Genomic DNA, 15734 nt, shown 5'->3' on the forward strand with positions numbered 1-15734 from the left:
ATGGTTCAAATTTGAATGGGGAAACACAAAAGCTAAAGATAACAGGCCTGTTCAGCACCGTTGTAGCCTTAGGCAAAGTTATCACCACAGGTCGAACCAAGTGTGCCGTAGGTGTCCTGAAAAGTGAAGCCAAAAGTTTTCTATCGCCCCCCGGTGGCTGGCTGCAGTATAGGTCATAAACCCCGCCCTCTCCATGTAATCTAATGGGACGTGAGCCAAACTAAATAATCGAATTACACTTCAAATATTTTTTTTCAAAAGATGATTTCCATCGTGTGAAGTAGTTCTTATAATGCTGATTCATGTTTAGGTGTTCGTTTTTCTAATAAGTTCGCTTTTAAGTAGTTATTTGATGCTATAAAAACGGGGTGTGGTGTCATGATTGTGATCGTGCGATTGGATCTGTGATAGTTTGGGCGGGATTTTGATACCGCGGCTCCGCCTCACGACTCTGGCTCCAAACGAATCTCTACTGCGCAGACTCTGGCTCCAAACGAATCTCTACTGCGCATGCTCTGGCTCCAAACGAATCTCTACTGCGCAGACTTTGGCTCCAAACGAATCTCTACTGCGCATGCTCTGGCTCCAAACGAATCTCTACTGCGCATGCTCTGGCTCCAAACGAATCTCTACTGCGCAGACTCTGGCTCCAAACGAATCTCTATTGCGCAGACTCTGGCTCCAAACGAATCTCTACTGTGCAGACTCTGGCTCCAAACGAATCTCTACTGCGCATGCTCTGGCTCCAAATGAATCTCTACTGCGCAGACTCTGGCTCCAAACGAATCTCTACTGCGCATGCTCTGGCTCCAAACGAATCTCTACTGCGCAGACTCTGGCTCCAAACTAATCTCTACTGCGCAGACTCTGGCTCCAAACGAATCTCTACTGTGCAGACTCTGGCTCCAAACGAATCTCTACTGCGCATGCTCTGGCTCCAAATGAATCTCTACTGCGCAGACTCTGGCTCCAAACGAATCTCTACTGCGCATGCTCTGGCTCCAAACGAATCTCTACTGCGCAGACTCTGGCTCCAAACGAATCTCTACTGCGCAGAATCTGGCTCCAAACGAATCTCTACTGCGCAGACTCTGGCTCCAAACGAATCTCTACTGCGCAGACTCTGGCTCCAAACGAATCTCTACTGCGCATGCTCTGGCTCCAAACGAATCTCTACTGCGCAGACTCTGGCTCCAAACGAATCTCTACTGCGCATGCTCTGGCTCCAAACGAATCTCTACTGCGCATGCTCTGGCTCCAAATGAATCTCTACTGCGCAGACTCTGGCTCCAAACGAATCTCTACTGCGCAGACTCTGGCTCCAAACGAATCTCTACTGCGCATGCTCTGGCTCCAAACAAATCTCTACTGTGCAGACTCTGGCTCCAAACGAATCTCTACTGCGCAGACTCTGGCTCCAAACGAATCTCTACTGCGCAGACTCTGGCTCCAAACGAATCTCTACTGCGCAGACTCTGGCTCCAAACGAATCTCTACTGCGCATGCTCTGGCTCCAAACGAATCTCTACTGCGCATGCTCTGGCTCCAAATGAATCTCTACTGTGCAGACTCTGGCTCCAAACGAATCTCTACTGCGCAGACTCTGGCTCCAAACGAATCTCTACTGTGCATGCTCTGGCTCCAAACGAATCTCTACTGTGCATGCTCTGGCTCCAAACGAATCTCTACTGTGCATGCTCTGGCTCCAAACGAATCTCTACTGCGCAGACTCTGGCTCCAAACGAATCTCTACTGCGCAGACTCTGGCTCCAAACGAATCTCTACTGCGCAGACTCTGGCTCCAAACGAATCTCTACTGCGCATGCTCTGGCTCCAAACGAATCTCTACTGCGCAGACTCTGGCTCCAAACGAATCTCTACTGCGCATGCTCTGGCTCCAAACGAATCTCTACTGCGCATGCTCTGGCTCCAAATGAATCTCTACTGCGCAGACTCTGGCTCCAAACGAATCTCTACTGCGCAGACTCTGGCTCCAAACGAATCTCTACTGCGCAGACTCTGGCTCCAAACGAATCTCTACTGCGCAGAATCTGGCTCCAAACGAATCTCTACTGCGCAGACTCTGGCTCCAAACGAATCTCTACTGCGCAGACTCTGGCTCCAAACGAATCTACTGCGCATGCTCTGGCTCCAAACGAATCTCTACTGCGCAGACTCTGGCTCCAAACGAATCTCTACTGCGCAGACTCTGGCTCCAAACGAATCTCTACTGCGCAGACTCTGGCTCCAAATGAATCTCTACTGCGCAGACTCTGGCTCCAAACGAATCTCTACTGCGCAGACTCTGGCTCCAAACGAATCTCTACTGCGCAGACTCTGGCTCCAAACGAATCTCTACTGCGCAGACTCTGGCTCCAAACGAATCTCTACTGCGCAGACTCTGGCTCCAAACGAATCTCTACTGCGCAGACTCTGGCTCCAAATGAATCTCTACTGGGCAGACTCTGGCTCCAAACGAATCTCTACTGTGCAGACTCTGGCTCAAAACGAATCTCTACTGCGCAGACTCTGGCTCCAAATGACGTAATTTCCCCCAAGATGGTAGCGGCCATATTGAGTTGTTTTGGCTTCATTTTTCTATAGTGGAAAGAAACGGAGACGCGTTGTCCATCTTTTTTTACAGTCTATGGGTCGAACCCAGGGAGATTCTCCCTGACCTTACTCGGGGTGAAACTGTCTAGTCATCGACTGAATGGTTATTTGCATTAGTCATGAAATTGTTTCAGATTATTCAGATCTAAAATTCCTGGTGATGAAACTTGCTTCAACTATTTATTTTTCTTGTTTGTTAGTTTGTTGTCAAGATTACAGCTCTTATGCTCACCAAGCCTGCATTTATTTGATTAAAATACAGTAAAAACAGCAATACTGTGAAATAGCATTATTATTACAATTTAAAATACATATTTTCTGTATTTTATGTTGTAATTTATTCCTGTGACGATGAAGCTGAATTTTCAGCATCATTACTCCAGTCTTCAGTGTGGCTTGATCCTTCAGAAATTGATCTGATATGATTATTTGATGCTTAAGAAACATTTCTTATTATCAATGTTAAAAACAGTTTATTTATGGTTCTTCAATGAATATAAAGATTAAAATAGCAGCTTTAGTTTAAAACGGTAATCTTTTGTAACATTATTAATGTCTTTACTCTCACTTTTGATCAATTTAATAGATCATTGCTGAACAATAGTATTACTTTCTATTAAAATGTAAATAAATTTGACACATTAATTATCTACAAAATTAAAATAAAAAAATAAATCGCCCTTAAACATTTGTTTACGGTTTTGTTATGCCTCTTTTATTATGACTTATCAAGTGCAGGAGTGATTGGGGAACTCGTATTGAAGCTCATATTAGATAACATCATTTCTGTGCATTTTGGGATCAATTTTGGGATCAGTAGGACTTGAAATGTTTTAATGGAGTCTCTTATGCTCATCAAGGCTGTATTTATTTGATCAAAAAAAAGAGAAAAAAAAAGTAAATATTTCAATTTTTAATATTGGTTTTCTTTTTTAATGTATCTTAAAATATAATTTATTCTTGTGATGCAGTGCTGAATTTTCATCAGCTGTTACTCCAATCTTCAGTGTCACATGATCCTATAGAAATCATTTTAATATGCTGATTTATTATCAGTGTTAAAACTGCTTAATATTTTTTAGAACCTGTGATATTTTTTCAGGATTCTTTGAATAAAAAGTTAGAAAGAACAGAATTTATTCAAAATATTATTTTTTTAACTCTTAATTATCATTTCTTAATTGTCTATTTAACACATCTTTGCTGAATATTAATTTCTTTAAAGAATTAATTTCTTAAAAACCAAAAAATAAATAAAACATTTACTGACCCCAAACTTTCAAATAGTAGTGTATATTGTAACACAACATTTATATTTTGAATAAACGCTGTTCTTTTAAACTTTTTGGATCCATTAAAGAATCCTGAAAAAAGCAACACAGGTCTCAAAAAATATTAAGCAACATTCACGTTTCCAAATCAGCATATTAAAATGATTTCTGAAGGATTACGTGACAGTGAAGACTGGAGAAATGATGTTGAAAATTCAGCTTTGCTTGACAGGAATACATTATATTTTAAAGTATATTAAAATAAAAAAATGATACTTTAAACTGCAATAATATTTTACTAAATTACAGATTTATTTATTTTTGTCAGATAAATGCAGCCTTCATGATTATAAGCAACTTTAAAAAAAAAAAAAAAACATTTAAAATCTTACTGATCCTAAACTTTTGAACGGCACTGTAAACATTAATACATATAAAATGTATGGAAACTTAAAAACGTAGCAGCTGTCCATACAATTGGTTTATAAGAATCTTATTTGAGAAATATTATTAGCTACTATAATTATGTTGTTGTTGTTTGTAATCTTGTTGATTTTGAATAAAGATCCTAGTTTATTTATTTCTTTTTTGAGTGGCATGTTTAGATTTTTTCATGACGCCATCAAAAGTTCACAAGAAGCTATTTTAGATCTTTGTTTAGTGGCTGTAATTCTTCCTGCAATTAGCTCAGTCTTTTTTTAAGCAGTATGTTTTTATAGTTTTATGGTTGACCCAAAAAGAAAAAATGCCATCATTTACTCCCCCTCATCTCGTACCAAACCCTTATGACTTCATTTCTGTCTTTAATTCTTTTGTGGAACACAAAAGGAGAAGTTAAGCAAAATGTTTACGCAGCTATTTTCTATACAGTCATAGTGTAGATCAGAAGTATTTTTAAAGAAGTCTATTTATAATAAATTTCATTCAAATCTCATTGTTATTCTTTTTTTTCCCTCTCTTACACAGGGCTCAAGATGTGCCTCTGGAAGTGTTAAGGCACAGGGAAGTCAAGTGGTTGGATATGCTGAACCACTGGGACAGATGGATCAGTAAAAGGTTTAAGAAGGTAGGAGCTACCATCGACGTTCACTAAATTCCTCAGTCAGTTGTGTTCTGTTGCACTGCATGTTCCCGGGAACGGATCAATGATGTAAGATGTTTGCCAATGCCTTGCATGTAAGCACTAGAACTAAAGAGAGGAGGCATAGATACACCAAACCGTGAAAGCATGAGGAAATCATCTTAATATATCAGGGCTTTGGGCTTTAAATTATGATTATCTCATCTTCCTTCTCTTTTCTTCCCCTTCTGGTTTTTCCCCTCATTGACTTGCTCAGACAGTCCCACTGCTGCTAGGATTAATTAAAAAGCTCAGGGAAATGACACCATGACACAATCTTTCCAACACGGCCCTGTCTGGACAAGCCTGATATCACATCAGCTCTCCTTATATGGTCTTCAGTGATGTGTGTATCTTTTAGTGTTCACCTCTGTTTTTCTCTCAAGCTTTATAAAGCTTTCACTGGGAGTGAGGCGTCTTCAGGTAAAGACAACAGAAGAGTTTTGCCAAAGGATTTCTTAACAGTCTTTGTTGGCCTTTATGTTTGCATGCCTGTGTAGCCGCGTGTGCTCGTCCGTCTGTCACACACAGCTTGAAAGCAATGAGACACAACTGTAGGGTTGGGAACTGACAACCGGTTCGTGCTGAAACCAGATCAATTTCAGGACATTTTCAAGCATTTCAAACAGTATCTTTTTGGTAAAACAATCAAGATTATGGACATTATCTATCTATCTATCATTCTATCTGTCATTCTATCATTCCATCTATCGCTCCATCTATCGTTCTGTCGTTCTTTCTATCGTTTTATCTATCCTATCTATCGTTCTATCTTTCCATCGTTTCCGTCGTTCTCTTATTCCATCGATTGTTCTATCTGTCGTTCTATCTGTCGTTCTATCTGTCATTTTATCATTCCATCTATCGTTCTGTCATTCTGTCTATCAATCTATCATTCTATCTATCGTTCTACCATTCTATCTGTTGTTTTATCAATCCATCTATCGTTCTGTCGTTCTTTCTATCTGTCATTTTATCTATCCTTCTATCTATCCTTCTATCCTATCTATCCTTCTATCTATTATTCTTTCTATCGTTCTATTTATTGTTCTATCATTCTGTCATTTTATCGATCATTCTATCTATCCTTTTTTCTATCGTTCTATCCTATCTGTCATTCTGTCGTTCTATCGTTCCATCTGTCGTTCCATCTATTGTTCTATCTGTCGTTCTATCATTCCATCTATCGTTCTGTCCTTCTTTCTATCGTTCTTTCTATCATTCTATCCATCTATCCCTCCGTTTATCGTTCCATCTGTCATTCTATCGTTTCATCTATCGTTCTGTCATTCTTTCTATTGTTCTGTCTATCATTCTATCCATCGTTCCATCTAACATTCTATCATTCCATCTATAGTTCTGTCGTTCTTTCTATCGTTCTGTCTTCCATTCTATCCATCTATCGTTCCATCTATCGTTCCATCTATCGTTCTTTCTATCGTTTTTTCTATCATTCTATCATCTATCCCTCCATTTATCGTTCCATCTGTCATTCTATCGTTCCATCTATCGTTCTGTCATTCTTTCTATTGTTCTGTCTATCATTCTATCCATCGTTCCATCTAACATTCTATCATTCCATCTATCATTCTGTCATTCTTTCTATCGTTCTTTCTATCATTCTATCCATCTATCCCTCCATTTATCGTTCCATCTAACATTCTATCATTCCATCTATCATTCTGTCATTCTTTCTATCGTTCTTTCTATCATTCTATCATCTATCATTCCATCTATAGTTCTGTTGTTCTTTCTATCATTCTGTCTTCCATTCTATCATCTATCGTTCCATCTATCGTTCCATCTATCGTTCCATCTATCGTTCTTTCTATCGTTCTTTCTATCATTCTATCCATCTATCCCTCCATTTATCGTTCCATCTGTCATTCTATCGTTCTGTCATTCTTTCTATTGTTCTGTCTATCATTCTATCCATCGTTCCATCTAACATTCTATCATTCCATCTATCATTCTGTCGTTCTTTCTATCGTTCTTTCTATCATTCTATCCATCTATCCCTCCATTTATCGTTCCATCTAACATTCTATCATTCTGTCATTCTTTCTATCGTTCTGTCTTCCATTCTATCCATCTATCGTTCTTTCTATCATTCTGTCTATCATTCTATCCATCTATCATTCCATCTATCGTTCTGTCGTTCTTTCTATCGTTCTGTCTTCCATTCTATCGATCTATCGTTCCATTTATCGTTCTTTCTATCATTCTGTCTATCATTCTATCATATATTGTTCCATCTATCGTTCTGTCATTCTTTGTCATTCTGTCTATCATTCTATCCATCTATTGTTCCATCTATCATTCTATCATTTTTTTCTATCATTCTATCCTTCTAGCTATCTTTCTATCGTTCTGTTGTTCTATTGTTCTATTCTCTCCTTCTATTGTTTTCTTTCTTTCCTTTCATATTCCATTCCTCCTTTCGTATTTCTTTCTCTTCTTTCTTTTTTGTGTTTCTTTCCTTAGTTTTTTCTTTCTTTCTGTAGTTTTCTTTCTTTCTTTCTTTCTTTCTTTCTGTAATGCAAAATTACTCTTACTGTTATGTAAGATCCCATACAAAAGAAAAAAGCATGCAAGATATATCTCTGTTCTGGTTTTTGGCTGACATTAGAGCTATAAAAAAGTTCATACTGCATGCTCATTTTCACCTATTTTTACATTTACCTTTAGTTTCATTTTTACGCTTGCTTAATCTAAAAAAAAAAACTAATTTAATAATGCTATTAAATGTAATATTTAGCTTTTTTAATACTGTACATCCTAATGTTTCATGCTTAAATTCACTTGTAGTATTTCAAACAAATAATTCATATCAATTACTAGCAGTACAATATAAAAAAAAATGTTTTTAAGAAGTCTCTTATGCTCACCAGGCCTGCATTTATTAGATATAGATTTATTAGCAAATGCTCAAAAAACATTTTTCAGGTTTCTTTGATAAATAGAAAGTTCAGAAGAACAGCATTTATCTGAACTCTGACTCTGAGCTTTTGAATGGTGTAGTGTATAATGTTACAAAAGCTTTTTATTGCAGATAAATGCTGAGCTTTGGATCTTTCTATTCATAAAAATGTACTCAACTGTTTTAAATATTGCTAATAATAATAAATGTTTCTTGAACAGCAAATCAGCATATTAAAATGATTTCTGAAGGATCATGTGACACTGAAGACTGGAGTAATGATCATTTTAAAATAAATTCAAATAGAAAACAGTTATTTTAAATAGTAAAAATATGTCAACATTTTACTGTTTTTGCTGTACTTTGGATCAAATAAATGCAGGCTTGCTAAGTATAAGAGACTTCTTTAAGAAACATTAAATATCTTACTGTTCAAAAACTTTTGATTGGTAGTGTGTTTATTAATTAATTAATTTATTAAATCTGTGTATCCTTAAAAGTAATGCGAAGGCAATTAACTGAAAATGCATCTTTCTGTTGGTTCATGCCTTTATTGGTCACATGTAACAACAAAACCTGTGCAGCCAGTGTTATGTGACAAGAATCTTTAGGGAGCCCAAATCATCATGTGGAATCAGAGCCTGCATGGTTAAAATGTTAATCATAAAGTGGCTTTTGTGTTAAAGGCAAACTGACATATTTGTGTGAAATAACCATTTGAAAATGACGTCTGGATTACTTGGCCAGTCTCAGATTTGTGTAAACGCTATGAACGCATGCTGGTCCCTGCTTATCTGAATATTTCCACATCAGTGTGTGACGTTCAGACCTCTGTGACCCACAGGTGCGACTGCGATGTCAGAAAGGAATCCCGCCATCATTGCGAGGCAGAGCCTGGCTCTATCTGTCAGGCGGAAAAGTGAAAAGAGAACAAAACGTCGGGAAGTTCAAAGTGAGTCAGCTGTACACAAATTGATTATAGCTCATTTGTAGCAGTCACACTAGAGGGTGTTTTCTCATTATTCATTTCTAAGCAGCCCTTTTTTTCTAAACGTGTTTATACATGTGTTAAACCTGTGCACGTTCCCTGTGCTTAAACTTGCATAAGATTAGGCAGCAAAAAAAAAAATGAATAGGGAATGTTTACTTGTTTATGACTATGAGATGAACCTGTGTATTTGTTGTTGTTGAATAGGAGTTGGATAGCATGGATGGAGACCCTAAGTGGGTTGATGTGATAGAGAGAGATCTACACAGACAGTTCCCCTTCCATGAGATGTTTGTGTCCCGAGGAGGTCATGGGTTAGTCAATGCAAATTTCAGATATTTCTATATTTTTTTAGATATTTTATTTCTGTCTGACTGATCTATTTCATTTGGTCTGTCTGTTTGAGCAGGCAGCAGGACTTGTTCCGGGTGTTGAAGGCTTACACCCTGTACAGACCGGATGAGGGTTACTGCCAGGCTCAGGCTCCTATAGCAGCAGTGCTTCTAATGCACATGCCTGCTGAGGTACAGTGCATTATAAAGTTTTGCAATGCTTATTCTAATGCACATTCTTATTCAAAACAGCTGTAATGCTTAATTGATTAAGTAATGATTGAAATGAATAATTCATGTTTGTTTTATTGGTGTATGTTTATTCAGGATGCATTTTGGGGGCTGGTTCAGATTTGTGAGAAGTACCTCCCTGGATATTACAGCGCAGGCCTGGTAAGAACTAAATGTTACTTGCTATATGGCCCAGAATTGGTCCAAACTGCTGTTCCACAACCAAAAAACACATTTAAAAAGCATTTTTAAAATCTTAGATGTTTACTAGGATCCTTCTATTATCTATTGAAATTCACAATAATATGTGACCCTGGACCACAAAACCAGTCATAAGGTTAAATTTTACAAAACTGAGATGTATACATTATATGAAAGCTCAATAAATAAGCTTTCTATTGATGTATGGTTTGTTAGGATAGGACAATATTTGGCCGAGATACAACTATTTGAAAATCTGGAATCTGAGGGTGCAAAAAAATCTAAATACTGAGAAAATCACCTTTAAAGTTCTTCAAATTAAGTTCTTAAAAATGCATATTACTAATCAAAAATTACATTACATCTTTACTTGATTTCCTAATGATTTTTGGCATAAAAGAAAAGTCAATAATTTTGACACAAACAATGTATTTTTGGCTATTGCTACAAATATACCCCAGCGACTTAAGACTGGTTTTGTGGTCCAGGGTCACATATGTAAAATATCAGTGAGCCTAATATATTATTTCTTTCTTTTTCTTTCTTTCTTTCTTTCTTTCTTTCTTTCTTTCTTTCTTTCTTTCTTTTTATTTTTCTCTCTTTCTTTGTCTTTCTTTGTCTTTCTTTCTTTCTTTTTCCTTTTTTTCTTTCCATCTTTTTTCCTTTCTTTGTCTTTCTTTCGTCTTTCTTTCATCTTTTTTCTTTCTTTTTCTTTTTTTCTTTCTTTCTTTCCATCTTTCTTTCTTAATTTCTCTCTTTCCGTCTTTCTTCCTTTCTTTGTCTTTCTTTCCATCTTTCATTCTTCCTTTCTTTGTCTTTCTTTCTTTTTCTTTCTTTGTCTTTCTTTCTTTTGTATTTTTTCTTCTTTTCTGCTTTCTTTCTTTCTTTCTTTCTTTCTTTTTCTCTCTTTCTGTCTTTTTCTCTGTCTTCCTTTTCTTTCTTTATTGCCTCTTACTTTTGATCAACTTTTTGCCTCTTACAAAGAAAAATTGCAAACAAATCTCATAAATTGCACTTGCAATATTGTTAAACATGTAATTGTAGTTGATTTACCTCAGAAAAAAAAATATAAAAGAAAAATATATATTTACAATGTAGATGTAAGCGGAATCTTAATAAGTCAATATAACCCTAATTAAATTATTATTACTGTGTTTCCGTGCTGTGTTTCGGAACCTTTCTGAAAACGCAACATGAGAATTAACTGCACAATGACTAGAAATGTGTACCTTGGATATTATACACATTTTTTGGAAAAGAAAATTTGGACCATTTTTGTAAAATGGCCCAGATAAGAAATAAAAGTTCCCTTCCGAAGGGAACTCTCACTGCGTCCTCTAGAGGGCGCTTTTGGGGAACGCTGCAGCGTGCCTCGAGTCTGAAGAATGCATAGAAAAACTACATGAAATGGCCGGCGCCAGCGTATGACGTCACCGCGGCGCGTCAGTCGCTGCCGTTGCGTCACTACCGGGCGACCATAACATAAAGAGGCGCCCGTGCAACACAATACATCTTCGCTGTCTTCAGCTTTCCCGGTTTGGATGTGCATGGGAAGAAACGGTAAGAATCCTTTCTTTGAACTACTATCATGGCAAGCACTAGCAAGTCGTTTAAACGGTGTGTTCATCCGTGTCCGCGTTATTTGACACCTGATGACACACATGATCTTTGCGATATTCTGTTTGGGCTAAGAGCACACACGCGATGTCCTTGAGGGGGCATTGTGTATACATTATGAGCGCTTCTCTATGAAGAAGCTCCGGTCTCGTCTGTCTCTCTTTCTGAGGAAAGATGAGCGTCCACTTGCCCCTCGCGGTTCGGGTCCTGCCGTTGCCGAGGCACGGAGGAAACTGAGCTCGTGGGGCTCGCAAGTGGAACTGGCTGACGATCTTGAGAGGGGTCTCTCTCTCTCGCCAGCCGGAGACGACGACAGGCTCCTAGCTGATGATGGTGCGTTATCGCTGACGTCATCAGATCCAGGAGCAAGTGCTCTTTTGGGTTCCACCCAAGAAGAGCAGGAAATGCTAGAGATGGATGAAGACGCTGAGGCTGAATCCTCTCTACCTTCCTGCCCTGCATACGAAGAGCTGCCAGAGGTTATGGACCGCACCACGGCCAGGCTTGTCCTGCTGTGGAAGCGGGCTAGAAAGATAGCGCCGCGGGGTCGCCTTGACGAGCGATATCTTTTCAGGCCATAACCATCCAGCTCTGGTGAGTCTCCCATTCCTTCCCGATCTTCATACTGAAATCGAGAGGGTCTGGAAAAAGCCGTACGCGGCGCGCATTCATAGTTCGTCCATTGCGAACTATGCTAGTATCGAGGGTTTGCGCGACCACGGCTATGAGAGGACGCCCCTTGTGGAAGAGATGCTATCTCTCCACAGGGCGGGCTTTCTCTCTCAAGACTCCCTCTCTGCCTTCTCCGGCCCTGCTGAACGGCAGAGCGTATGCAGCAGCAGGTCAGGCGGTGGGTGCACTGCACACCATGGCAGTGCTCCAAGCCTACCCAGCCGATCTGCTGAAAAATCCTTTATCCCTCGAAGGTCCAGGTATTAGCTCGAACACCACAGGGGTCCTGCTCCGCCTCCTTCTGAGGAACGGAGGTAGGTGCAGAAGGCTAGTGTTGCATCCCGCGCTCCTCCCCCGCCTGCGAGCAGGTCTAGGAGGCGACGCGGATCGAGAGGTGACAGACAGGATTTCAGGGAAGTCATCCAAGCGAGACAAAATTCTCGCAGGGGTCAGAGTAATACCTCTCCTTCCCTCGGTCCAGTCGGGTCGCCATATTAATTCCCCTGTCTCCATTTAAGCTTCCTGCACTCCCCGGACCCATGATGTCCTTTGGGGGTTCTACCTGTATAGAACCCTAATTTTCGGACGGTCTGGAATCAGGCGGTCTCTGAAAAAAAAAAAAAAACCCCGCCTCTTTCTATGAAACAGGATGCTTTTAAATGGGTGAGTATGATCCATTTTTTACGTGAAGGAACTTCATACTGTCTCAGACCTGTGTATGTTTTTCTCTATTCACAGAAGAAATACGACGAGTCTACGGCAGACGCCCCCTCTGATCCTATGGATTAAGGTTACGGCAGTGTTTGCCCTCTCCACTCCACAGGCTGTGCGGTAAATCAACCCTTACAGCATATATTACACATAGGACCTCTGTCCTCTTCAAGGTAAGCTCCCTAAGTTTTTCTTAGGTTTGCCCTTGGTATGTTTATGCTGTCCTTTGCAGGCCTAGTGTAGACTTATGTCCTGTTGAGACAGGAGCATAACTCCCTAGTTACGCCCCCCTTATGGCTGGATAGGCGTGTTGCCTGCAGGGTTTGGGTTGCGTGTTGTGTTTTTCCCTCAGAAAAGGAATGTGGAAACATCTCAACGGAGCACCCCTCCCTTCCGGTTGTATGGTGGTGTCCGTCTACACAACACTCGTTCTAGCACAATCGGGCTTCTCCCTTCAGTGGTTAAACGAGCAAAAGGAAATTTTTCCTTTCTCCCTAGGTAAGCATCTTAAGATATTTATATTTAAGATTGCACTAGTATGTTTAACTCTGTTGCAGACGGCCTGCGTGCGAGGATCCGCTTCGTGTCCTCTCCTAAATACGGTTTCTATGGAAACTGAGTGTCTACACCTGTTGAGACAGGTGTTCACTTACATAGGAGTACCAGCAGTCCGGAGTGCTCGCTGCGGACTCGGAGCAGGTTTGGTTGCTCCCTTTTCTGCGGAAAAGGCTTTTTATTTGAGCACCACCTGGTGACACGCTTTCCAGCTGGGGTCTTGATTCTCGGTGTGCGCTCCCCTTTCTGAGGAAAGGGGTTTTTATCTGAGCGCTACTTTGAGACTCTCTTCAAGTCGCCTCATTCTAAGCCTGAGGGCTGAAGCAGCACTTGATGTAGGATCTACACCCAGGCTGTCGAATGTCTCCCCTACAGAGGGTTTGAGCATCCTTCGGTGTTTAACACCTTAGAAAGCCGTCACTTTAGGATCGATTCTCGCTCCCCAGGCCTAGTTCCACTTCCCTTTCTGAGGAAAGGTTTACGAAGTGTCTGAACTAGGAAGCTGCCCTTATTCATTTCGGAGCTTCCCAGAAACTTTCAAGGCAAACAGTGCTCCCCTTTCTGAGGAATGGGTTTGTTAAGGTTAAGAGCTCACGTTCCTCCCTGTGCGCAGGATTGCTGGAACGGACCTGAGCTCCCCTAATCCAGGGTTTCCTTCAGAGCAACTTCCCAGGACTGAGTGCTCCCCCTTCTGAGGAATGGGTTTGTTAAGGTTAAGAGCTCACGTTCCTCCCTGTGCGCAGGATTGCTGGAACGGACCTGAGCTCCCCTAATTCAGGGTTTCCTTCAGAGCAACTTCCCAGGACTGAATGCTTCCTCCCTCCTGAGGGTAGGAATCTACCAGGGACAGACCTTTGAGAGTTATGGACCTGCTACAAGGATGTTGGCGTGCCCCCTTTCCAGGGTTCACTTATAAGAGCACCACTCCTTGGTGGCCAAGTTCTCCTCCCTGTTTCCCAGGGTAGGAGCTTGACCTTCATGCTTCAGGTTTCTACTCTCCAGCCTTTATTCTGGATGTATGCTCCCCTCTATGAAGGGTAACAGTGAGAGCATTCGCTCCTGTTCGGTTGTGCAGCTCCCCTTCTGGGAAGGGTCTTCTATGAGCGCCAACCCACCTTCGTGAGATTGCCAGACCTTCATACAGGTCGCGTGGACCGGGCTGTGCACGCTTCCCCTTTTCATTAAGGGTTCCCTAAAAAGACAGCAGTGCCCCCTTCTGGAGAAGCGATTCTCCCTGTGGATCAGGGTCAGGATTTTTGTCCTCCACTGTCGTCCACTATTGCAGGATGGTCTCAGCTCCATGTTCTTCTCTGTTGACAGATAGCTTGCGAGCTTCTGTCCAGGGGAGGGTTAGTGTGGCAATCCCCTCACCTTCAGGGTTATCCCCTTTCCGTCTCTTCAGACGGCATGGAGCTGATAGTGAAACCCTCTGGGAAAACACTCTCCTTAAATCCGATCATGTCGGTAAGCGTCCCACGCTATGCCTGGGCGTCTTCCAGTTAAAACCACAAGTGTGGTAAGTGCACACACACCTGGGGCACTTCTATAAAATCCACGTGTTGGTAGGTTCCCACCAAGTTTGGGTTCCTCTTTTAAATCCCTTTTTGGTATGGGTCACACGTTTTGCCTTGTTCCCATCTATTGGAGTCGGCTCACAACCCCGGTTCCCTGGGTTCGACTCCTTTGATATCTTAGCTGATGTCTGCTGACCATCCACTATTAGGGCGCGCCACTACTAGTGGCCCTTTGAACGGACCCAGGACAGGTTTCTGCCCTCATATGGGAGCCAGTTCCTGAGGGAACTAGGCCCTATGTTGCGGTAGTTTCTGGTTCTGACAAGTCTAAGTTTCCATCGAAGCTTAGCCGTTTCCCTCAGAAGGAATTACTATAATTCCAAGCCTGAGCTGTGCCCTGGGTTCTACCCAGTCTGGTAAGTGGGTAACAGGTCAGGCCTCTGGCCGGGAGGGGTAACGTTTTGACAGCCGTCACCACGTCCTAGTAGGGGCAATTCCTCTCAGAATTGTTGCTTAGTGCTCGCTGGCTTAGCATGCACTCCCCTCAGCATGGCAGTGTTGGTATACCGTTCCCCAAAAGCGCCCTCTAGAGGACGCAGTGAGAGTTCCCTTCGGAAGGGAACGTCTCAGGTTACGTATGTAACCCTAGTTCCCTGAGAATAGGGAACGAGACACTGCGTCCTCTAGGCTTCTTCGCCATGCTTCGGACGATAAAGCTTCAGACTTTGAAGATGTATTGTGTTGCACGGGCGCCTCTTTATGTTATGGTCGCCCGGTAGTGACGCAACGGCAGCGACTGACGCGCCGCGGTGACGTCATACGCTGGCGCCGGCCATTTCATGTAGTTTTTCTATGCATTCTTCAGACTCGAGGCACGCTGCAGCGTTCCCCAAAAGCGCCCTCTAGAGGACGCAGTGTCTCGTTCCCTATTCTCAGGGAACTAGGGTTACATACGTAACCTGAGACGTTTCTACCTAACAAATCCAATC

The 15734-nt window shown here is 41.4% G+C and overlaps 1 protein-coding gene across 1 annotated transcript in view; it reads left to right on the plus strand.

Moving 5' to 3' along the window:
* The window catches only part of LOC141287192 (TBC1 domain family member 10A-like), a 29381-nt gene that overhangs the window by 3510 nt on the left and 10137 nt on the right, over nucleotides 1–15734 (plus strand). Inside the window, exons 2-6 of the mRNA XM_073819327.1 lie at nucleotides 4851–4950; nucleotides 8769–8876; nucleotides 9120–9226; nucleotides 9322–9436; nucleotides 9572–9637. Of these exons, the coding sequence (XP_073675428.1) occupies nucleotides 4851–4950; nucleotides 8769–8876; nucleotides 9120–9226; nucleotides 9322–9436; nucleotides 9572–9637 (496 nt within the window). The remainder of the gene's footprint in view (nucleotides 1–4850; nucleotides 4951–8768; nucleotides 8877–9119; nucleotides 9227–9321; nucleotides 9437–9571; nucleotides 9638–15734) is intronic.

This window comes from Garra rufa, chromosome 15 (genome assembly GCF_049309525.1).
Source record: "Garra rufa chromosome 15, GarRuf1.0, whole genome shotgun sequence".
In the NCBI taxonomy this organism is placed as follows: domain Eukaryota; kingdom Metazoa; phylum Chordata; class Actinopteri; order Cypriniformes; family Cyprinidae; genus Garra; species Garra rufa.